At 33.5% G+C, this 24,768-nt stretch overlaps 2 protein-coding genes and 1 long non-coding RNA gene across 3 annotated transcripts; 1 reads left to right on the top strand and 2 right to left on the bottom strand.

Annotated features, from left to right (window-relative positions):
- The first annotated feature begins 7,933 nt into the window (after nt 1-7,933).
- Nucleotides 7,934-11,236, top strand: LOC134269131 (uncharacterized). Its single transcript, XM_062751350.1, has 2 exons — nt 7,934-8,834; nt 11,170-11,236. Exon 1 carries the CDS (start codon nt 7,983-7,985, stop codon nt 8,829-8,831), a length of 849 nt encoding a protein of 282 aa, XP_062607334.1. The 5' UTR covers nt 7,934-7,982; the 3' UTR covers nt 8,832-8,834; nt 11,170-11,236.
- Nucleotides 11,237-14,099: 2,863 nt separating this feature from the next.
- LOC134269129 (uncharacterized) lies at nt 14,100-17,237 on the bottom strand. Its single transcript, XR_009992505.1, has 3 exons — nt 17,105-17,237; nt 16,571-16,708; nt 14,100-15,064 (listed from the first exon to the last, which is right to left on the bottom strand). It is a non-coding gene; the product is annotated as an uncharacterized LOC134269129 (long non-coding RNA).
- Nucleotides 17,238-19,035: 1,798 nt separating this feature from the next.
- LOC134269128 (cysteine-rich motor neuron 1 protein-like) lies at nt 19,036-20,784 on the bottom strand. Its single transcript, XM_062751349.1, has 3 exons — nt 20,668-20,784; nt 19,540-19,794; nt 19,036-19,247 (listed from the first exon to the last, which is right to left on the bottom strand). Exons 1-3 carry the CDS (start codon nt 20,732-20,734, stop codon nt 19,120-19,122), a joined length of 450 nt encoding a protein of 149 aa, XP_062607333.1. The 5' UTR covers nt 20,735-20,784; the 3' UTR covers nt 19,036-19,119.
- Nucleotides 20,785-24,768: the final 3,984 nt, after the last annotated feature.

Here is a 24,768-nt window from a genome sequence, read left to right as displayed (position 1 = left end):
AAAGGTCAAGAATATTAGCATCGGTAAAATTACCTATCTCTCATTAGTTAGAGGCGAAAGGTATATGTTTTAATCTTTTTTTTAATCTTTTGGGTATGTTCTTCATCATATTAAAGTTTGAAAACATTGTGACAAAAACATCTGAAAAATATTGACGAATTTAGGGTCGAAAAATGATTTTAAATAATAGAGTTCATTTGCCTATTTTTTCTTAATTGTGGACTAATCTTTTATGTCGATGGAATAAAAAAAGAATTTAATTATTGAGAAATACTGTTTAATACTATTCAGTTAATAAAGTCAACGAACGACGATGTTTAGATAAGTATTTTTGAAATTTTTCATATTCTCTTTATGACAAGTACCCCTAAAAATGACTGAAAATGTGTAGTCGCAGTATGTAATTACTATTCCATGTTTCACAGGCTGCACTACATTTTATAACAAGGAAACATGTCATGTGCTTTTGACTGATTGATAAGCGAGTGCTAATTTATTATTTTGAAAAATTTGAAAATCTTGTGACAAAGACTTTTACGACATAGGTTCTACCTTAAGAAATAAATTTAATTTTTGAAGATTCATGAGGTTATGAACTACGACGTTTCACGCCGGCATATTTCATAAGCGCGTTAGCACTTCATGATAAATATGCTGGCGTGAAGCGTTGTAGTTCATACACCTCATGAATCTTCAAAAATTAAATTCATTTCTTATATTTTCATTATTTTTCTGATGACTTGCCATAATTTTACGCCATTCAAAAGTCATTTGTAAAGCAAAACAGTATAATTCCAATCTCCATTTTATTTATTGATTCCCTGTGTTTTGATTGGATGAGAACACGTTTAAGAAAAAGTTTACATGTCGATAAATTTTTCCATCAGAACTACTTTCTTGACCAAACTTCTAGGCTATCCAATAAACAATAAAAGCAGTTATTTCTGGTCTGTTTTAGCTAAATTATGAATACAAGAAACTTCAAATTTGATTAAATAAAACAAAACTGGCGACAAACAGGACTGACCAGCTGACAGACGCCGTGAAAATGTTTATGCCACTGTAGGATCACAGGTGTGAATTTTCAAAATCGCTGATATCATACTCTCGAGACGACGTTCATAAACACGAAGCAAATCAGCTCAGTTTGTATCGTTGTAACAGGGGAAAGAAACGTACCTCAAACTCTTGCCTTATTAGCATCAAATTCGTATTATTATTTTCTTTATTCTTTTTCAATCTTTGGACAAACCAGTGAAAATCGAAGGCGTCGTCGGTCTGCATTCTGCAACTTTTGCTCTGAGCGTTGTCGTTAATGACAACATGGCCATAGTCAAGGACGAACTATTCTGAAGTAAACTCGTAATTACGATATTTGTTGACATAAACAACATTTGATAGGTCTTAATAAGTTTATTTATTGATTGTTATAACAATTAAAGTTAAACTCTATCGAAAAACATCTCGATTACGTCCTTTGCGGTATAAAGTATTCCTACGCCGTACAGAAATAACGGATTATATGGAGGCCTCATAGAGAAATAATTTTAATAATTTTATAAATTCCTTATTGGAATTATATGAATTAAACGTTCTTTTTGAAAAAATTATCGATTTGTAAACTCTTGACATTTTACTCACAAACTCAACATAAGGTTAATTTAATTTGTGAGTAAAATGTTACGAGTGTACACCTCGATAAATTTTTCAAAAAGAACGTTTAGTCTTATTATGCATTATATTTTTTGACGTCAAGTATGGTCTATTATGAGGTAACAATGGAGATATTGAAGTATTCGTGGTACAAATGTAATGTAGTTCATGAGAAAATAAACTGCATTTCATTTTGTAAAAAATCATAGGGGAAATTTATTGGAAATGTACTTTCATTGACCTTTTCAAGACGACTATTGGAATGTTTCAAAAAAAAGTTTTGGTCGTAAGATTTAGCAGATATACTTTTAACAGAATTTCAAAGAAAGCAGCTCACAGCGTATGGTGCCTCACACGAGGACTCAACAGAGTCAACTGACTTATAAATCTACATATCAACTGACTTATAAATTATTATCAACTGATTTATAAATCTAGATGTTAACAGACTTATAAATCTAGTTATCAACTGTCTTATAAATCTTGATATCAACTGACATTTAAATCTAGATATCAACTGAATTATAAACTTAGATATCAACTGACATATAAATATATAGTTATCAACTGACTAATAAATCTTAATTAATTAATTACTGCTCAAGTCATGAAAATTTCTCCTGGTAAATCCTTTTCTACTCTAAACTGCTTTGAATTAGTTTCAGAGTATTTAATATTGTATGGATATTTAAGGTTTGAAACTATGTCCTTTTATGGATCGGATACCTTAAATTTTTATTTATAAGAATTTTAAGGTAATACGCAACTTTGTTTGAACTTTACTGGGTTCTTCCCTAGAGTTGAAGAGTTCCACTAAATGAAGGACCTGTGTGCAATACTTTTAATGTCATTATATGGATTAGTACTTCTCTTCTAAAACAAATTTTGATAGAAAAAACATGGAATTTATGTTTTGTATTTTTTTTTTTTTACAATTAAATATTTTTACTTCAGTAAAAATATTTAATTGTATTTTTTTTTTACAATTAAATATTTTTACTGAAGTAAAAAGTCAACCAATAGCAAAGTATGTTACAGATGAAACTTAAATCACAAAGAAACGAAAAATATGAAAAAGGGATTTTTAAGAACTAAACACACCATCAATGATTGTGAGCATTTTCCTCATTATGTGTCTTTTCTTTCCAAAGTAATAGTATTTTTAGTCCAGATAATTTCGAAGGCATCTATCGTAACAAAAATTGCATAAAAATAGATACCTAACAGAGATTAGTGTGTGAGAGAAACGAGAGGACATTCACTTCCTAGTATCATAACAAGAACTGCTTAAAAATAGAAACATGTAAATAACAGAAATTAGTGTGTGAGAGAAACGATAGGACACGAGGGGATCGATATTTCCTTGTATCAGATAAAAATAGTCAAAGATGCTGACTGAACTTATCACCTGAGAAATGCGGTGGTTGCATGAGTGTGATGAAACTTGATTTCGTCAGGTCATTTTTGGTCATAGACAGCCAAAGACAGCCAATCCTACGTAACAGGCGAAAGGTCAACCACTGGAATAAATTATCAACAAAATGATTAAAAGTAAAGATTTTGCAAGAAGTTTGATATGAATTTTAAACTGTATTTCAAAAGTCAAAAGGATAAAGAGGTACAGAAATGTAAGTAAAAATTCAAGTCGCAAATTGATGTTTGTAGTTGAAAATTTTGATAAAATAATGAATATGGTCAGGGCGGAGCTCTTACACATGAGTGAATACACTCTGTTGTATTTATACAGGCAAACCAGTTTCCAAGAGGGGTGAAATAAAAGCTTTCGTAAATAATTGGTCAGTGGTCAACAGAGAAGTAAAAGAGTTTTTCAGTTGGTTAACCTCTCACTGCGGAATTTAATAAGATCCTGGTGGATATTAAACATATGCATGATCGGCCCAATGTCATTCGGGACTCTGCCTTCCTAAACCTTTGCTGGTTAGGATTTAACATCAATTAAGGCTGGAGTCCAGAATGAGGCTGACCCGGTTATGATACATCGTATACAGAGTAGGTATTGTAGAAATATGTTTGAACAATAAGATATAGATCAATATATATCAATTACTTTCTGATATATACATTCTGTGCAAAAACGAGGAAAAAATAACATGATAAAGTAAAAAATTAATTTTGTAACTATACGGTAATACACCTCTACGCTTAGCACACAATACGGTGTGCTAAGCCTAGAGGTGTATTACCGTATAGTTACAAAATTAATTTTTAAGCGGTTAGCTTCGCTAACCGCTTTATGGCATGTGTCCGATTTTTGTCGACACCGGAAACTTCCATAAGGCGCTACCTATCGACAACGGAAACTTCAACAAAGCCTCTACCTAGTTTTCTAACACATATAACATATGTTAAATAAAATCAAGACTATCAAAACAACATAATCTTTCGGTTTTTTAATTTTTTTCTGATTTTGTTTGTCAATGAAATAAATTTATAATTGTTGTTACAGTATTAAAAAAAGTTTATGTATAGGAGCATTTGGTGTCGAGATTAAATTTCCGTGACATCAGCTGATGGCGATCGGGCCCTGTGACGAAATTCGAAGTCAGCATGAAGTTTAGCTGATAACATTATCAACGCGTTAGATTTAAACTTTAGGAAGAAATGTATAGCGAGAAATATCATATTTGAACCCAATGTTACACGAAAACCAGTAGGCATTTCCGATTTATGTGTTAAATTGAAGCCTGAATCGAACAGGTGGTCAAAATGGCGTTGGACACCTTGTGTATTTATATATAGAGGGGGTAGAATGTTTCGATATTTGGCTAATTTAGAGACTTACTGATAAAAATTCAGGTGCCTGTGATTAATTATAAGGCACCCCTCATGAACAATAAATATTTGACCGAATTATGCTACTGGGCACAGGGAGGACGGGTTAATTACTGGCTAAAGGGGTTGAAGGTTATTACCGACTGCAAAACATCGGAGAATCTCTCAATCGAGTTTCATTTTGCAAAATATTTAGGCATCCCTTTTATTAACTTAAGTAATACTAGTACACGAAGAAAACCTTTATATAAAAATACTGAATACATCTGTAATTTGTAAAGTTATGGATTACTTCCATAATGAAACGTTTGTTTTCTTCTCCTTTTTTTTCTCAATTGAAATTATTTAAAAGATGATAAAAGCTTTGTTTCCAGGGATAAATTCTGTACTCAGTCTAATTATTACAAACGATTTTAAACGATCACATTTTTATTTTAAAAAAAAAATAATGGGAGCCTGAAAATACTAAAATTAATTTTAAAAAATTGGAGAAAAAAATTTAATCGGCATTCGATCCTTTTCTAAAAATCAGCCGATATAAAATATGCACAGAAAAAAGAGGCATGAAAAATCTTGACGATAAGCACAAATTGAAAATTATATCTAATGAATGATTATTTTTGAATGTTTGCTAAATTCCTATGCAAGGTATAAGTTGTAAAAATACTTTTTAAATTTGAATTTGTTCAATTCGTTAATTATCATTTTGAGCCTTTGAGAAAAAATAAAAATTAAAATACAGATGCTTACAGACATATTGATAGAATTTTTTTTTTTTTTTTTTTTTTTTACAATATTTCATGAAAAATATTTGCCAAATACTCAGTATATGTTCGTTTATACATATCGTGCAAGACTCTTTTTTAAATAATTGTCATATACCATTTACTTATTCGAACATTTAATTGTATGAAAAGTCAATAATGTACATTTCTTAAAACTTTATTATCTTGTTTACTTGTCTTTCTTCCTGTGAGAGAAATAGTTCATAATATTAATAAACAGATGTACTCAGTATCTGTATCAAAATACAGAATGAACAGTGATCGGTCTCAAAAGAAAAACGGATCCTTGAAAGTTCCGGTGCCTAGGAGAAGTGAGCATCCCCAATGACAGGTCACACCTGCTGACCCGCAGTGAGCCTACGAAACTGAAGCTCTCTGAAATTAATTAATTCTCTGCTCGTTCATCCGTTTTTCTCAGACTAGCCAGCTAAAGATCTATGTACAGTACTCCAAATCAATTAATCTAAAGAATTTGAATTATCATTTTATTTTCTTTTTGAGTTGTTTGCTATAGTAGCCTTTACAGTTACCTAATTTCAGAATCAATAGAGCATGAAAGCCAATTAAATTTGCAACATCAACATAATTTTTTTTTTTGTTCTGAGCACTTTTGGACTCCACCAATGGAGACAATTAGGGAGAAATTTTTGAAATTGAACTTCCTGTCTTTCAAACTGAAAATCTCAGGTTGATATTTTAAAACAAAAATTTGTGACATCAGTCTGGGATGTTATTGGTTATACCATTTAGTTAAGTACTACAAAATTCAGTGTGTCTGCTTCTTCGCTGATGACACTGGAAAAAGATATGCATGCCTACTTTAATATCATGATTCAATGCATTTTTTGTTATTGTACACTGTACATATTCGATGAAAGCATGCTAACCGCTTTTCAGTACTTTCAGTACTTTGATTTACTTTATCATGTTATTTTTTCCTCGTTCTTGCACAGAATATATATATAGTTAGATTAACATATTAAAGTATGACTTGGATGTTTCTAAATGAACAATATTGTAAGTCATGTCATATACCAAGTACACAAAACCTCTGTAAAATTATTTCAACTCCAGTAAAAATAATTTTCTACTTTATTGGAGTAAAAATGCAATGTGGCCATTTAACTCACAATTAATTAACTTAAAAATAAATAATTGTGAGTAGAACGGCCAACCATACTCGTAAGACTTATAGAGAAGGTGGTTTAGTTACATTTATTAGAAAAGAAATATTTAAATATTTTTGCTTTAATACAAGAAAATATATCTGATACTATAGTAGTGTTAATTAAAGCTAAATCATGTTATGCTCATTTAAAAAACCTATACACCTCATATTTTTGTTATTTCCATCTTCCCGGAAGTGTTTTCCATGAACAAGAGATCATCTAGACGTATTTCAATGCTTATATGCACTCCTTATAAAATATATAGCACGCATGGGCGCAGCCAAAGTCCGGATATTCATCCTCCTTCATTAATTAGCATGTTTATTATCTAATCTCCCATGCAGAGTTGTCGTTCGTTCATCAGACACTGATTGTGTGAATCGATGGTAGAGAGAGGTTTATTATCATGTACAAGTGTTTTATTTTATGGTCTCTGTTTTGACCTATTATACAAGGAGAGAGTGTGCATAGACTTAAGCCTGTTTCCCGATCCTTACTGAATAATAAGCTCCCCTCCATTATAGGCCAATAATTAAAGAACATTATCCTTTGTACTTTTTTATCATGGTAAATAAGATTATTTCTAATATTACTATTAGTTTTGAAAAGTAATTTAAGAGAAATGGAGTTTCGCAAACAAATTTTGTAGATTATTTTCTTTTTAAAATGGTTTCTCTTCTTATATGCAGTTCTGTGTTTTAAGTTTTGAAATCCATTGTGTGTTTTTTTTTTTATTCTGCTAGCAATGTCACATATTGTACTAGATCGTGAGATATTATTTACAATAATTATGGTCAAGCGCGAAAATGAATTCAAATATTTGATAAATATAAGGATTGATATGTTATCTAATTGTTAAAACAAGTGAAAGATACTAGTATTTACATATCAAAACCGCCTAATACTTAATGTGCCGCAGCTATAGCCGGATTTTTGGAGGAACTTTGTAAAATCACTTTTGTAAATTTCTTATATTTAACAAAAATTTTTAAGTGACCAAAAAAAAAAACGAATTGATCAAAGACTTGGTAATAGAATAACAGGGCATATACAGGGCATTTCGACAAAATAAGGAATATGTCACCGTTTTCGTCTTTTTAATGTTGAAAGGAAATAATACATATATGTCTTCAAATGAACGCCAATGGCAATGCATCTAAAAATGAACGACTGTTCAAATTTCCTTGAAAAGAAATCTTTCTGACACGGGACAGGAAGACCACAATGCGTTTGTTAATCTGGTGCTATGTTCTTTGGCTGTTAGAATCAAAGACAGACTAGAAGAGACCCCTTTATTTAGCGTGATTGTGTGAAAGAAATAGATAAATATGTGTCTTTAGCACAATCTGAGAGTTATTAGATTCTCGTTATAAAGCCGTAGTGGCAGTTTACACGGTCCAGCTTGAATCACAGCGGGGACACTGGCGACCCAAAGTAAATTTACGACCCCCATACAGCGTCCCCCGCCCATCAAGGGGGATCTTTATATGATGAGAGATGCCCCGTTAACTTGGTTACAGACACTTGTTGTATTGAATTGAGGAAGGAATAAACGGTAGTCGTCTGCGGGAACATTGCAATCATGGCAGAGGAAGGCAATAACCAAATTTTCCAAATCGAAGACGAAGAGTCGCCCATAGATTTAACAACAGAAAAAGAAACACAAATCGTATCAAAATGTAAAGGGACTAAAAAATTTGACAAACTTAACCTGTCGGAGGCAGAAATAGAAGAAAGAAGACGATCGGCTAATTTCATGGAAAGACGACGGATGAAGAAAATGTCGTCTGCGCTGGCAGATTTGAGGAGATGTATACCCCAGCAGTACCATTTATATCATCGACGCATGTCTAAGATCCGAACATTGAGGCTGGCTATTGCTTATATCAAAGCACTGACGGATATGCTAGTAAAGGACGACCAAAGACGACACGGTTTGGCATTGTCACAGGCGACACTTCCTGCCTTGGGAATGAGACTTCCGCATGAGCCATTCTCGCCCCTGAGAAGCAGTATGATTATCGCAGCATATGCCGCTCATGGAGCGCAAACTCCCAGACGACAGCTAATGTTCTCCCCGAATACACGTGTCCAAGATATTCCCGGACCTAATACTCAGACACCTGAAAGTTATCACCATCCAGCGTACCGAACACCCGTTAGTCACCCGATGTTTGGGCAGTCTTACTTCCAGACCCCTTTTTCTGATAAACCAACAGCAAAAGCTACAATACCTGCTCCAGAAGACAAAAAAGAAAAAGTCAGGCCGTTCCTGATCGCCAAATGTCCGGCATTCCCGGAGAATTCAGCCAGAAGTTTGCGCCATGTTGGAGTTCGTCGCGAGTCTTCCTGTCGGTTTGCCACAGAAGAACTGGACGGAGTTTGTCCCCTCCCTGAGGAATCCGAGGGTGTGCACGGAGACCGTTTATGACCGGTAAGTGTGAAATTAATATCAATTAGTTTTCTGTTAATCTTACTTTTCTTTTATAAAGACAAAGCTTCTTTGAGCATTTTTCGATACAGTGTTGAAATCAGGCAGGGATTCTGTTGTCAAATCTACCTGGTATTCTATAACCTCTGTTCATAAATGCACACACTCTCTAACAAAATATCAATAGATGTCAATCTTTGTATTAAATTGATTGCTAGTAAAAAAAAAAAAAGGTTCTGTAGTTGCAGAAGATCATAAAGACTTTTAAATTACCTTTCCTTTTTTTCGAAAATATTTTGAATTTTATTTTGATAATGAAAAAGTTTTTGTACTTTGTGTTTTAAAATTTCTTAAAATTAAATCAATTTAACGTCACACGTCACAACTAAGATATAAGTATGATTTTAATTTATACTTATTGGAACAAATTAAATGTTATTGACACATAAAATTGATACAGTATACATTTTTTGTTTAAATACAACAATATTTTCGAGAAAATAATATTTCCATGTATCACATGCAGGATTGTCATCATCTACAAACTTTTATAACGTAATTTATTGTCTACAGGGAAAAAAACAACCATCCTCACATTGTCAAGGTTTTATGCTTTGGAAAGTTCCGAAACTTGACATTGATAGTATGCAAAATTATCTGTATTTATGTTTGAATGATACTAGTATACATGTACATACACATGTATTTGTGCAATTGAAAGTTGAAATTAGAATTTAGAAGAGGTGGATAAGGCAAGATGTATCCTGAAAATTCAAATGTCGTGGCGTTATATGGTTTGCTATTTTATAGCCTTTGGCCATCACAATCTGAAAAAAAAATTACGTTAAAATCAAATATTTGTTTTCCTACGAAATGTTGATGGTGTACAGAATTTCCATAAGAATTTAATATTCAGATTGTGACCATCATAGCGTGAAAGCGATTATTATCTAGCTATAGAATACCCGATTCATGTAAGTTGGAAAAATCTACGAGTGAATTTTAAGTATTTGCAGCTAAATTAATTGCGATTTATATTGAAGTTACTAGTAATCTAGTTATCGTACTAGTAAGCGGGTTGTAAACCCTTGATTGGCTACCTAGTGTTAGTACAGCAAATCAGTGAAGAATTAAATTCAGGTTTATTGCATAATTATAGCGTGTTTCAAATATCTTCTTCCATAAAAAAATGCATTGACTATTATGACTTTTATTATAAAATTGTTATGATAGTAACAACTAACCTATATAAGGCAAATGCAAGTAAACTTGTACAGGAATAAAAATATATATCAGAGGTTTTATATATATATATATATATATATATATATATATATATATATATATATATATATATATATATATATATATATATATATATATATATATATCACTTTTTTATAGAAAACATGTACAGGGAGGTTTTAGATATATCACTTTTTTAAGTAGAATTTTTCCCTCGGAGTCATATGTGATTTCATTTTGTAACACGTAAAGTAAAGTTAACGCTTTTCCTGCGTGATTAATACGTGCGCATATATGTAATTATAAATCTAGTATAATTCTAAATAGCATCATCATCATATGATGGTTTTTAAAATATATTACTCTATAGAATAAATTAAGGCCAGATTTTCTCTCTTTCCAAATTTTGGCTTTTTTTGCAAATTGTTTTTTTTGGGGGGGGGGGGGGGAATAAGATAAAGTTAAACCAAACAAAAATAAAAATATTGTTGTATATATGTATCTGGTTTGATTTTAAAATATTTTATTGTCTTTTAACTTTACAAATTTGATTGGGCAAAAGTTTTAAAAAAAAATAATAATATATGCTTATTGGTATTTGATCTTTCTGGTTACTTGTACATGTAATGAAAAAAAAAACTTTCTTTTTTGGATTAATACAAATTAGAATTTTATCCATACATCTCTGTGATTCATTAGAAAGTTTAAATCGATATAAAGATATTTCAGATCATCGTTAATTTAATTCAGCAATGTCTCCACTGGCCATCTCGTGGGGATCGGTGTACCTTTTAATCGTTTCAGATGACGCGCGAGATCTCGCACAATACCGCGATATCATCAGAAAAACATGGCACTTAAGCGACTAACGAGCGATGATGCGGTGTCGCACTAGGGTGCCAGCCTTCTCTGGTAAAGTTTAGAGATGGCTATCAATCGCAAATTAACGCTCATTAACAATTAGCACAACATCAAATGAAGACGAAATCACCGTCATGTCAGATTTCGACAAATTTATGGAGTGCACTTTTCCGTATTTTTTTCTTTTTGAAGTAACTTACTATAATAGAAGTTTCTGTTTGCTTTCTTTCAGACTGAATGGTGCGGACCCCGACAACACTCAACAACAGTGCTAGTGAAGAAGGAATGAAAAGACTGTGAACTTTATTCTTGCTAACAAATTTGAAAACAGTTTTTTTGTATGTGTTAGGAAACGACAGTAGAAGAAAGGAAATTAGACAAGAAAATCAAATTAATAAAAAACCCATTACATTTGTATCTAATTACGTGTAATATATCTATATAAAGTCACCGTTTGAATTACAAAGTACTTGTATATGTAAGAATGCATACCTTAATAATATACTGAAACGCAAAAGAAACGCAACAAGCAATAAAATATATATAAATGTTTGATTTTTTTATCTAATGATTTTCAAAAAACAAATGAATACAGTTAGGTAAAACTCGATTTTCAAACATCAGAGATTTGATGAAAATGTTTATTGGATATCTTTAACTTTTTTTTTTGGGGGGGGGGCATTTTTAAATGCCTGTTTTCCAGATATTGAAGATTTTCTCTAACCTAGCGCAGTGTAGTAACCCTTGGACTTCCGGTCCACGGACTGTCATTTATTACGCTGATACACATGAGCCTGTTAAGGCGTGATGTAGTGCATATTTGCATCTGGAATTCTCCATCACCTTTATTTTGAGATTTTCTAGCTAGAGCAATGGAAATGCTTTGGCATCGCTTCCGGAAAAAAGAAAGGAGAATTTATTTTTTTTCGAAATATTGAAAATATTATAAACCCCTAAACCCCTATATTATTGCCAAATGTTTTGTTAAACATTCTAACTTTTATTTTTTAAGCAGACTCAAACTTAACTTCAGGTAATGGTATAAAATCATTCAACCGTTAAATAACCGATATTTGCAGAGTTGAAGGTATCCTGACTTTTTAGATACAACATTATATTCTATATCTAATATTAACCCCTTAAATATTATGTTGCGTTTCTTTCGCGTTTCAGTAAATTGTAAAATATATAATGGCTTATTGTAAAATTTCATTAATAGTACCACGATGTGCGCATTTAAACTTGAAACTGGCCTGCTAACTTTTGTAATTGTTTGGTACACAGGGTTAGCTGCTGAACTGTAGCGCTATGGTTTTATGTTTTTGCGCACTGTTGGGGAGAATTTCTCCACTTTATAGATTTAGTCAATCAACTACCTTTCACACCCTCGTTCTAGACACTTTTTAAAACGATTCTGTATATTTTATCCACTTCTCAACCCTTTATATAGTTGTCTATATATAAAAGTGATAAAACGGCTTGATTTGAATTTTCTGTAATCCAGCGGAAAAATCATTTCAAGCTAATTTATTGCTTCACAGACGATTATAAAGGGTTGGGAGGAGGATAAAATATACAGACTGGTTAAAGAATGTTTCTAGAATGAGGGAGTGAAAAATGTAGGCAATAGGATGGTTAAGTCTTGGGATTCTGAAAGGCATGCATGCATGTGTGCATCAAGAAGGGGGTGTGGCTCCTGAAATTTACAGTCTTTAAATTCTATATGCATTATCAACAAAATGAAAAAAATACGTTGAAGTCCCCATACCAACTACTTCGATTCTTGAATTAAAAAATAGTGGCATCTTTAAAAAGTCTTCTCAAGATCCACCGTGCTAAAAATATGAAACTTGTCTGTTATCATTCATCCTCTGTTAGTGTAGAATGAATTTTGATTAGCTGACAAATCATTAACTTGAATCACACTATGATAAGAAGGTTGTATAAATGTTCATTTTTTGGCCCACTGGTTCTCGAGAAGAAAAATTTAAAAAGATATTCCAAATATTAATTCTTATTTATCTTCCCTTAGGCTAGAAGGCTTTAAGAAGGTACATGTATAGTCCTTCATTCAATCTAGCTTGAATCCCCTTCACATTTGATGATTTAATGTGGTAAGTTTGGTAAAAATTGGTCCAGTGGTTCTAGACGGCAGACGGACGGAGAGATAGACGATGGATAAAAGGACAAAATGTGATCAGAAAAGCTCGCTTTAGCCTTCAGGTATATAAGCTTAAAACTTTCATGAAAGCCGTCCACGAATTTTGCTATTAATTATAGTAGTTAAAAGTACATGCAACTAACGACAACTCTAAGTAGAGCTAGATTTACGTTTATGTGTGCAGCTTAATTGTTCATCTAGAATTAAGGACATATGCAATGCACCTTAACTACTGATAATTTTTCAAGATATTCTAAATGTATATTTTATCCACCTCCCAACCATACAGGCAATAAACTCGCTTGAGGTGAATTTTAAGCAATCTAACAAATAATTTTAATCAAGCGAGTTTATCACTTGTAGAGACGACTATAAAGGGTTGGGAGGTGGTTAAAATATACAGATTATTAAATAATGTGCCTAGAATTAGGGAGTGAAAGGTAGTTAATTGACCGATGCTGGAAAGTGGTGAAATTCTCCCCAAAAGTGCGCAAAAATTATTGCGCCGTAAATTGCACCTTTTTGCATTACGGGATCTGTAGCGTTATGGTCCAAGACAAATACTAGTATATAAAACCATAACGCTACAGATCTGCAGCTAACTTTTTGGATGCTATACAATATGCAATGTAGCCAACTTTATCTAAATTTCACTTTAATCATATGTTTTAAATAGAGTACCTTTTAAGGAGTGTATCTTCAGATATCAGACGAGGGGGTTTGTCCCCCGAGTCTGATATCTGAAGATGCACGAGTTAAATGTACTCCATTTGGTTTGTATCATTGTTCCCAGGTACTGAGTTACCCACCATCTATCACTTTTACGTTAATATCTGACACGTAATTCAACTGTATTTACAAATGTTATATATCTTTTACTTTATAAAAGAAAAAATCGATTTTTACTCATTGAGTCAGTTTAAAATACTTGTTGAAGGAACAGTTTAAACAAACATACGTGTTCAAAAACCAAGGAAAAACAATTCCAAATATTTTATTGTTTCATTCAACTATGTTGTGATGATCATCAAAGACAGACTTCATATCTAAGATATGTTTTTATCAGTCTTATCATTAGCACTTGTTTTGACAATTCTGGAATAAAACAATAAAATAGATTTGACATACATATCAAAATAATATGACAGTGAAAAAAATTAAGATGTTAAAGATATAAATCATGAACGTACATTGTAAATGTCAGAGTGTATATTAATCACATATATACAATATGTCAATTATGCTTAATCAGAATAATATCAAACCAGGATAATTTTCTGCTATAAATCTATGGTTGTATTGAAAATAATTTCCCAATTTTATGCCAGACACATTAAAAATTGTGAATTTTTTAAAAGAATATTGCAAGTGAAGTAGGTAAGACTGATAAAATTACAGTTTTTTTTCACAATAGCCTTGCATCATAAGAGATATATTTAAACACTTAACTACCTATATGTATTTTAAGATATCATCTAAAAAGTAAAATAATGAATTGGGAGGGGGGGGTAATAAAACCTAAGTCTAGGAATCTTACAAATGTAACAGTCATTCAAAATAAAAACAACAACAAAAATTAAGCATTTTTCCTGAGTAAGTTAAAAATCATTCAAATTTAAAATAATTTCAGAAAAGGAGGTACATGCACATGTTTTTGGTTATGTGTTTTGTTTTTTGTTCAATCATAAAAAACATAACATTATGTCCTTTTGAGTTCATCAAAATCACTATTTTCTACAGGAGATATACCATCATATCACAGTCAGATTCCATAAAGTTAATCATGTTTAAAACTGACTTATCATTATTCCTGTTTTACACACACTAGATGAAAACAAGAGAGATAAATCTGCAGTAGAATCGGTGACATTTAGGGCAACAGGAGTTGCCTTTCTTTAGCTTCATCCTGTCGACTTTGTACACGCCTGCCTCTCTCCGTTGGTGACTCCTTCTGAGTAACCATTCCCTTGAGAACTCTCTGTAGATTAAAAAACATAATATTTAAAGTGGAATATGTACTTAGTTACCCTAAGCTTTTGAATTTTATAAATCAAAAACTTATCTGCCCTGAATTCAAACCATGCATTCCATAAATTTATCTCCATACTAAGCTATAATGTAATTTACCAATTTTATTAAGACATAAAATAAAAGAAATTGAAAACAGTGTGTTATAAAAAATATAAATCAAAACAAGAATGTTTTTGAACTGAAATGTACTTCTTTGAAAAATATAACTCTGTAAGTTTCTGTAAACACATCCTATTCATATTTTTTTAAATCATATATATGCAGGTAATCTAGGTTAAAACACAAAACACATAATATATTAATATATTTTTAGATGGTTACAAAAAAATTACATACATTTCAAATTTGTTTATTTTTCAGATCATGTCACAAATGCTATAAATTTTACGTTATTCATAAATATGTGCGTGCAATGCGCCTCGTACATGTAACTAACCCCTTACCCCTCCTCTCTGATCACCTACCGTTATTTAAGGAATCAATGTCTAGTTTTGAGGGTATGCCAGGGCATCAACAATAGTGGGAAACATGGGATAATTTGCAAAAAGGGCGAAGCCCGTTATGCTAAAATTATCCCATGTTTCCCACTATTGTTGATGTCCCTGGCATACCCTCAAAACTAGACAGTGATTCCTTATATTTCCATTTTTACTTGAAATAACCATCTTAAAATAAATCGGAATACCGTCTAATTGAGTAGATTTGAAATACACAAGGCCCCATGACGTCAAATTTTACTATAAAAAATAGTCCCAAAAACACGAAACAAATTTATTGACTATTTATATTTACCGTTGTCAAAAATCAACATTTATAAAATAAACAAGAAAAGAATTTTATATTATTATCAAAGCAATTTTGCTAACTTTAATTATATATGTGACCTAGATTTAGGTTGTCGGAAGCACGAACATATATAGGCACAATGTCACTTCTCCGCCGCCATATTGAATGCAATGTTGCAGTTGATGAAACGGGAGCTGGTCAGCATGGTCAGGAAACCGCTTTGTATGGATGTTATAATTACAGAAGAAGTTGAGTTGCTTAAGAAGTTGGATGGTAATGACTAAGGGACGATGTCTGTATCAGATGATGGAGTACGTGCAGATCCATGTGGCAATGTCAATTTCTCCACGTGGCTGTTACGGAAGTGGAGTTCTCGGGCTCGCGAGGCCTCGGTCATAGTGGACAGCGTTGCGCTTGTGACTTACTTTCGAGCCGAAGATAATTCATTATTTATTTTGTGTGTTAAAAAGATATATCATATCAAGTTACTTAGTAAACAATTAAAACATCTATTTTTTCTTGAGTATATTTATACGCTAGTGATATACATGCAGGTTGACACCTGACCTTTCAGTAATGGAGAAATATACATACCACAGGGTATTATCATGAAATTAACAAGATACACTTTTGTAGTGTTTATCATAAAGAAAACAATTAGAAATGGAAATATTTAGGGGTCGGTACTTCTCCTGTCCCGCTTTACCGGAACAACTGGCCGTTTTCTGAGGCGATGCCTCATCTTTGGAGACGCCCAGAGCGCGGCCAATCTTCTTGGCCACGTACTCACAGGCTGAAAACAAGTGTCAAGTGTAAAGATAAATAACATTTTAGGATATGTTTTCATAAAAATAAAATCATTTTAAAATATTTTATATAAATTAAAAAAAAAAGACTTACATGCACCATGTGTACATTTAACAATTTGTTACTTAAATTTTAGGAATTTAATATTGATTTTTTTTTTTTTTTTTTTTTTGGTGTTGTGTTCTTAAAAATTGAATTTGCGGGGTGGGAATAATAATAAATTAATTTTGTATTTAGTTGCAATTTTAGAACATGACATAAGCAAAATCCTTTCTAGCACAAGGTCACACTAGGCAAATCTGAATGCTGAAGCTGCTCAATTAAACACCTTCCAAATACAATTTTAATGAGTAAATAATCGATAAACAATGCCTTATCTTACCGTTTATTATTAATCAGACCATTTAAACAGAATGTGTCGAAATACTAGTGCAGTGCCACTTAGAACTGTCAGTCGGTGTCGTGTTTCGATTTTAATCGGAAATAAACAAAAGCATATTAGTACCCAAACAAGAACGATCACATCCGGATAAAAGTCAAGTTTCCCTGTCAAACACATAGGCGCTTGGTTTCAGGCACAGGTACCCGTGGTTTCAGGATGGTGTATTTTGTGTATTGTGTATTTTTCTAGGTGTGTCTGAATACCCTCATTAATATAAAAATAAAAATTCGCATTTTAAAAATGACTGTATATAAAAAGTCCTGAAACCAAGCGCCTATGGTCAAATAGCTGCAGAACTGCATGTAGCGTTATGGTTTTATATATTAATCTTCACCATAACGAACGCTACAGATCCCCTAATGCAAAAGGTGCAATTTACGGCGCAATACTTTTTGCGCACTTTAGGGGAGAATTTCTCCACTTTCTAGCATTTGTCAATCTAGTACTTTTCACTCCCTAATTCTACACACACTTTGTAGCAGTATGTATTTTATCCACCTCCCAACCATTTATAGTTGTCTCTATAGGCAATAAACTCGCTTGAAGTGAATTTTCAGCAATCTAACAAATAATTTTAATCAAGCTAGTTTATCACTTGTAGAGAAGATTATAAAGGGTTGGGAGATGGATAAAATATACAGATTATAGTTAAATAATGTGCCTAGAATTAGAGAGTGAAAGGTAGTTAATTGACAGATGCTGAAAAGTGGAGAAATTCTCACCAAAAGTGCGCAAAAAATATTGCGCCGTAAATTGCACTTATTTTGCTTTAGGGGATCTGTAGCTTATAGCGTTATGGTCAATACTAGTATAAAACCATAACGCTCAAGTTCTGCGGCTAATGGTCAAAGTGAAAAACATATACCGTGTAAAATTTGGAGGACATTTTTGCATGGAAAGCAAAATTACATAAAATGCCGCATTAACACCTATTTCAAAATGTGATATAAACTTCTGCAAGAGAAACTTTTACAGTTCATTTGGCAGGTGCATATATATTATGGTCCAGCTGCTTGCCTTCTCCTGATGCTAATTGAAATAGAAGTACTGTTAGCACTGATCGGTTACTCAACAAATGATACCCCTGACTCCCATACGATTCAAATGGCAAAGTCAATGTTTTACTCTGGGAGATCCGAAATGGATGTCAGATCAAAAAGTAAAAAAAGGAGATGCATAATGGCATACTATGCACAGATACGCCTCCCCTTTTTGTGTTCAAAAAATACACGTTTTAATAAATTGTTTTGGTTTTGTTTTTGGTGGCTGTGGCCCCTTCCCCAACCCTAAACTGGTCGCCCCTTCAAGATTCTTGAATCCGCCACTGTAATGTAATTATTATAAAAAATCTGTGAAAGTATCTAAGACATAAAATTTTATTCAGTTGTATAGGACTCGGAGGAGTTGCAGATAAGACATGGGCGCCTTTCAATATTATAAAAAGAATGGGAGTAAGTGTTGATATTTTGTTATAGGCCGGAAACCCAAAACGTAAAATAAATTTTATTCAGTGGTATGAGGAGTTGCGGATAAGAGATGGGTACCCGAAAAGTGCAACGAACAGACGTAAAGCTAGACGGACATACGGATGGACATTCCGATCACTACATATATACCTTCTCACTTTTCAAGCTGGAGTAAATATGCATGTGATGAAACTGACAAGTACTCTTCCTTTGTAATCAGAGGGGGCAGACCCCCCTTGACCCGGTTACCAGTGCTTTATCCGCCAAATTAATTAAAGACTTGAATTTTGATTTTTTTAAAATTGAAAAAAATTGTATGACACCTTTTACAATCATGATTTCTTTTACAAAAATATTCAAACAGTATATCACATACAGTATTTATTTGTACATGAGTTTTTGGGAAAAAAGTAATTCATTGTGCATTTTCATCAATGATTTCATTAGTCGACTGATCAATGATCTATATTTAGGTTTATTGACATATATCTACAGAGTGTCCGGGCAGTGAGGACAGCAGTCCCCGGGGGTGGTCACGGGGTTGTCACACGGAGGGTGGGGGCATGGTACTGGGTGGCAGTAGGTCTTTCCTCCAGCGACACATGGATGAGGACAGTCTGGAAATAAAATTATTTCTGCTCTCTAGAAATTCATGCATGTTTTTTAATGAATTCAATAAGTTAGAAACGATTAAATATGACTACCCCTCTCCACACACACACACGTGCACCTGTCAACACAATACATTTCAATATTTATTTATTTTATGAAGTACGCACCTTTATCAATGAAATAAACATTTTGCTTTAAAGGGTTCATGAATTCACACATGTCAATTAAGCTAGAAACACAAAATGTAAAAAGAAGAAAATTATTTGAAAATGTTCCACGAAGTAGAGAAACACGTACCTTTCGGACAATGTGGACAACAGTCCCCGGGGGTGGTGACAGGGTTATCACACGGGGGGAGGGGGCAGGGAACAGGGTAACACATAGTCCTGTTTCCCACTCTGCAGGTTCCGTGAGGACAGTCATCTGGACAGACAGTACAACATTGTCCCGGGGCGTACACGGGGTCCGAACATGCCGGGGGTGGGCAGGGCGGAGGGTAGCAGAAATGATGACCGTTTACAACGCACGGATGGGGACAGTCATGGTCATGGACTTAAAAAGAAATAAAAAGGGGTCTTACTACAACCTCAGAAAAAAAGTGGATGGAAAATGTAAATAATTTTGGAATTTATCTGAGTCCTTCAAGGAGCATAAATTTATCAAAAATTGCTTGATCGTACCCAAAACAGAATTTGGCATAATTTCTTTCACAAAAGCCAAACTTCTTTTCAGTATATCATGCAAAATGAACGGAAATCGATGGTGGGCCGGAAGACAGACAGACAGACCACTGACCGACCGAAATGCAGACAACAGCAGCAAAACAATGTTTCCATGTTCTTCGAAGGGGGCATAAGAATGCCATGAAAAGAAATAAGTGACTACGTGTGTGTATTTCTATAAAATTGAACATCCTTGTAAGAAGACGATTCCTCGCTTATCTTAAAACCCCTTATTAAAGGAATGTGTATCAGACTTGCAATGCACTTTCTGTTTAATATATAATAATGCAAGTATATATCGGCGTCGGAACGGGGGGGGGGGGGGGGTGTAGCCCTCACTTTCTTTATAAAAATAGATATGTAGTATAGGCATTGAACATTCCCTAACCGTCGCTTTTTGTTGATTTATCCCTCCCCCCACTTTCAACAGACACATAGCAACCTATAATGGTACTGAAAGACCCTCCTCCACCCAAGGTTTTTGCTTTTTTCCAGGTTTGATTTTTTTTTATTTCAATTAGCCCCCCATCCCATTCAATTTGCTTCCGACACCTTTGTACATGAATTAAATTGTATGACCTACATAATTCCTTAAACTTTATCATTTGAAGCTGCCCCCCATGCAGTCATTAATCAAGTTATAGTTTTTTTGTCATGAAATCTTTAAAATGACCCGGCCCTCCATCGATGTCCCTTGGCCTACCTTGTACTGTAAAACAGACGTTTCCAAACCCTAACATGAGTAAAACGAAAAACAAAAACAAGCACATGTTGATTCCAATGCTTATCTGCAGCCGTTATGGCAATCTGTGTGCGTATAATAAAGACATACCATAGGTAAACCTTATCACACAGGGACCACATTGTCACATACATTTACCGGGGAAAGGATCGACACAATAAGCTGAAAAAAAACAAGAAATCTGTGAGCCAATGCTCACTAGTAATACCCCCGCTCTGATGTAAATAAGCACTATCATGTTAATATACTATTTACACAAGTTCAATTACAGGCAGATGAAGATGACATCAGATTCATATCAAAATCAAACCCACCATATGGCATGCCTCAACAAAGTCGGTAATAAAATTTCAAGCATCTGCTATGAATAGATTATAAGAAAACTGCTACGAAAATTTGTCATGTATGAAACGGACAGACGCACAGACAAACAGGAAGTTGACATCGGATTTAAACAAAAATGTATCCCACCATATGGCATGCTTCAGAGAAGATTGTGTTAAAATTTCAAGCATCTAATGAGTAGTTGCTGAGAAAACTGCGACGAAAATTTGTTATGTATGAAACGGACAGACGCACAGACAAACAGGAAGTTGACATCGGATTTAAACAAAAATGTATCCCACCATATGGCATGCCTCAGAGAAGATTGTGTTGAAATTTCAAGCATCTACGTTGAGTAGCTGCTGAGAAATTTGTGACGAAAATTTGTTATGTATGAAATGGACAGATGCACAGACAAACAGGAAGTTGACATCGGGTTTGAGCAAAAATGTATCCCACCACATGGCATGCCTCAGTGAAGATTGTGTTAAAATTTCAAGCATCTACGTTGAGTAGTTGCTGAGAAAACTGCGACGAAAATTTGATATGTATGAAACGGACAGACGCACAGACAAACAGTAAGTTCGGATTTTAGCAAAAATGTATCCCACCATATGGCATGCCTCAAAGAAGATTGTGTTAAAATTTCAAGCATCTACGATGAGTAGTTGCTGAGAAAATTGTGACGAAAATTTGTTTCGAACGGACACACAGACACACAGACAGACAGACAGCTAGACGGACAGACAGACAGACACACAAGGGTAAAACAGTATACCACCCTCTCCTTCGGAGCGGGGGTATAATTCGGAGCGGGGGTATAATTAAACCATATAGAAAAATGCACATAAAATTCAAGATTCTGTATGAAGATAATAATTAGTATTTCAGGGTTTCAGATGATTGAACAAAGAATTCGAAGTGTTTGTAAAACATCGATGCAAGGGTCAAAATGCTAAGTCAAGGTAAAAAGGTCGGACAAGAGATCCAATATGTTGATACCCAAAGGAAGGTATTGTCACAAGGAATACACGTGTGAAAGAGAGCCATTGCTTCAATTTAAGCAATTAAAAGTTAGTAATGGTGAAATGTGACAGTTTTTGCGGACAAGCAAAGGACAGCAAGACAGACGGATAAACAGGGGAAAAACTATATGCCCCCGAATTGTCGATTACGGGTTATAAAAAGTATGTAAATCTCAAAGGTCACGGCCAAAAATATTTATACCCATAAAAAAGATCTTGTCACAATGAATATACACCTGTAAATGATAAAAATATAAAGCCCTTCCACCAACTGTTGAAAAGTTATGGCCTAGGTTATTTGTAAAACTGGTAAAACTGAAATTGTTTGCAAAAGTATGTCAAACTCCAAGGTCAAGAGATAAAATATGTTGGTACCTAGCTAAAGAAAGGTCTTGTCACAAGCAATGTAGCAATGTCAAAATTACTTTAGAGCAAATTTATGTGTTTTAAGTGAATATTAAATTTATCTCAACTGTTGAGTTGTGACAATGTTCATGGTTTCGGAAAGAACTATAGGATATGTTTTATAATAACATTTTAGGGTACCGTTATTAGTTATACATGTAATTACTAATGGCTTTCTGTTGTTACATGTTACATACACATGTATGTCGGATGGGGATAGCTCCAGGACAGATCGAGTTCACACAACTCTTCCTTCATAGATGCATGGATTTTTGATACATGTATTTCCAGTACACATACTTCTTTACGAAAGCCCAATGAGCTCATTTTCGTAGGTAAGAAAAATAAATTTTTCGCGTTATAACGCGATACTTTCGCGAATAAACGTGTTTCGTGTTATATCGCGAAAGTTTTTCTTACCTACGAAAACATGGAAAATGAGCTCATTGGGCTTTCTTCATATCGAATGGAAATGATCATTCGCAGAGCTTAACTTACTTGGGATGTATACAAAAAAAAAAACAAAAAAAAAAACAGACAAACAAACAAACAAACAAGCAAACAAACAAAAAAAAAAACAAACAAAACAAAAAACGAAGTTATCTCTCTTTGTGAGTTAACTCCCTTGAGGTCCACGCTTTAGGATATTAGATCGGACTTTGGTAAGTGCATAGATCTATTTTAGGTTACAGACTACTAATTTTACCCCTATTTCATTGACCACTCAAGTAGTTCCAGTTTAAAAATAGAGGTTTTTTCTTAAAAATTCTTCGGGGTGTTTATGGAGTAGAAAGCGGTTATTTTTGGGCATAAATGGAAAGGAGAGGGTCTGAAAAAAATTATAAAAATGATAATAATGGGAAATTTTGCTTTTAAGTGCGTAGTAGGAAGGGTGTAAAGAGGCCCATATTTACCCTTACCTCGAAGAGAAAGTGAAAAAAGCAGGGTAGGGGTTATTTGCGATGCCATAAAAGGACTTGCAGACTATGAATGTTCCTGAGAACTTGGTAAATTTTTGGACTTGAAATGGTCTTACTCTGTGCCAAGTTTCAGGTAAGTTGAGCCGGTGTAATTTTTTGAAATATTTTTTATGTTATAAAGGAATGTATAGCAAAATAATTGGTAGTCTGTGTCCTATCAGGTCAAAGGTCAAAACTCGTGTTTATCAGTTTATTGGCACTTTTCGGATAATTTGGAACTAATTATGCTAATTGTTGAAAAAATTAATGGATAAAATTATATTTTAGAGAAGTTAAATAGATTTAAATAATTAAAAAGGGGGAGGGGGCACCTGCTCAGGTTGTCAAAGGGTATGACATAATGTGTGCAATTGATGTGTGTCAAGAATTTATGCAATATGAATTTTGATTCTTTATATAATGTTGGAGGTAACATAGAACCCATTCCCCGCCTATCCTGTTATCTTAAATGTCAAATGGAGTTCAAAAACCAAGGTATGTTTTTAACATTTGATTGTTCAGATTACACTATTGTTAGTAGGATAGAAATGCCTAATTTCTCAAAACTTAAGCTACTTGGTGTTTGTACTTATAGTTGTCCAAATTACTTATTAATTTGACACAATATTTTATTAATTATGAATGTGAACTGAAGTTAAAATGGTTTTAAATTCATTCATTTTTTTAGTGGCTCATATTAAGCGGATTGTGGGGATGCATGCAGTTGTAGCCTGGATGGGTGTCTTAAAAAATTCAGGCCAGTTGCCTGTCAGAAGTGAACAATTTTTGTACCAGAAGCAGAGAAAGTGAGCATTCAGAAAACAAGATACAGCTGTCATCAATATTGCAGTCAAAAGCAGCCAAGTTAAAGGTATACAATCAACTGATTCATAGTTTGTATTATTTTTTGTTTGTTTTCTTTTTTATATACTGTTTTCATCTGTTCTTATTATCTGTTGCTTATTAATGTATACTCTCTAAAACTTTCTTTTTTTCCTTCAGCTTTTGGAAATGAACATCTGCTGTCTGGTTGCTGGCACTGATCTGTGATTGTCCAAGACAGGGGAGGTCAGTAAGGTGCTCAACATTTCATATGGGATGTTTGGTCCTACTGCCTTTTTCTACTCTTGTGGAATCTTGGACATCATTCTGTCGTTCTGGCACTGATTGTGATTGTCCAAGGGGAGTGTAAGGTGCTAACAAAATCATCATTTCAGGTAGTTAAAATGAGGTTTTCTAATGGGTTGTACTTTTTGCTAAGAGGTTTAAATATGAATTTGTTATAGTAGAAGGTGTAGTATCTTCGAAGAAATGAAAAAAAGGTGTTTGCTAAGATCCTATCAATGAAT

This window comes from Saccostrea cucullata, unplaced genomic scaffold (genome assembly GCF_032062105.1).
Source record: "Saccostrea cucullata isolate Sc308-1 unplaced genomic scaffold, CSIRO_AGI_Scuc_v1 ctg10368, whole genome shotgun sequence".
Classification (NCBI taxonomy): Eukaryota; Metazoa; Mollusca; class Bivalvia; order Ostreida; family Ostreidae; genus Saccostrea; species Saccostrea cuccullata.
The sequence above is the reverse complement of the archived record's forward strand: the minus strand, read 5'-3'. Positions and strand labels throughout refer to the sequence as shown.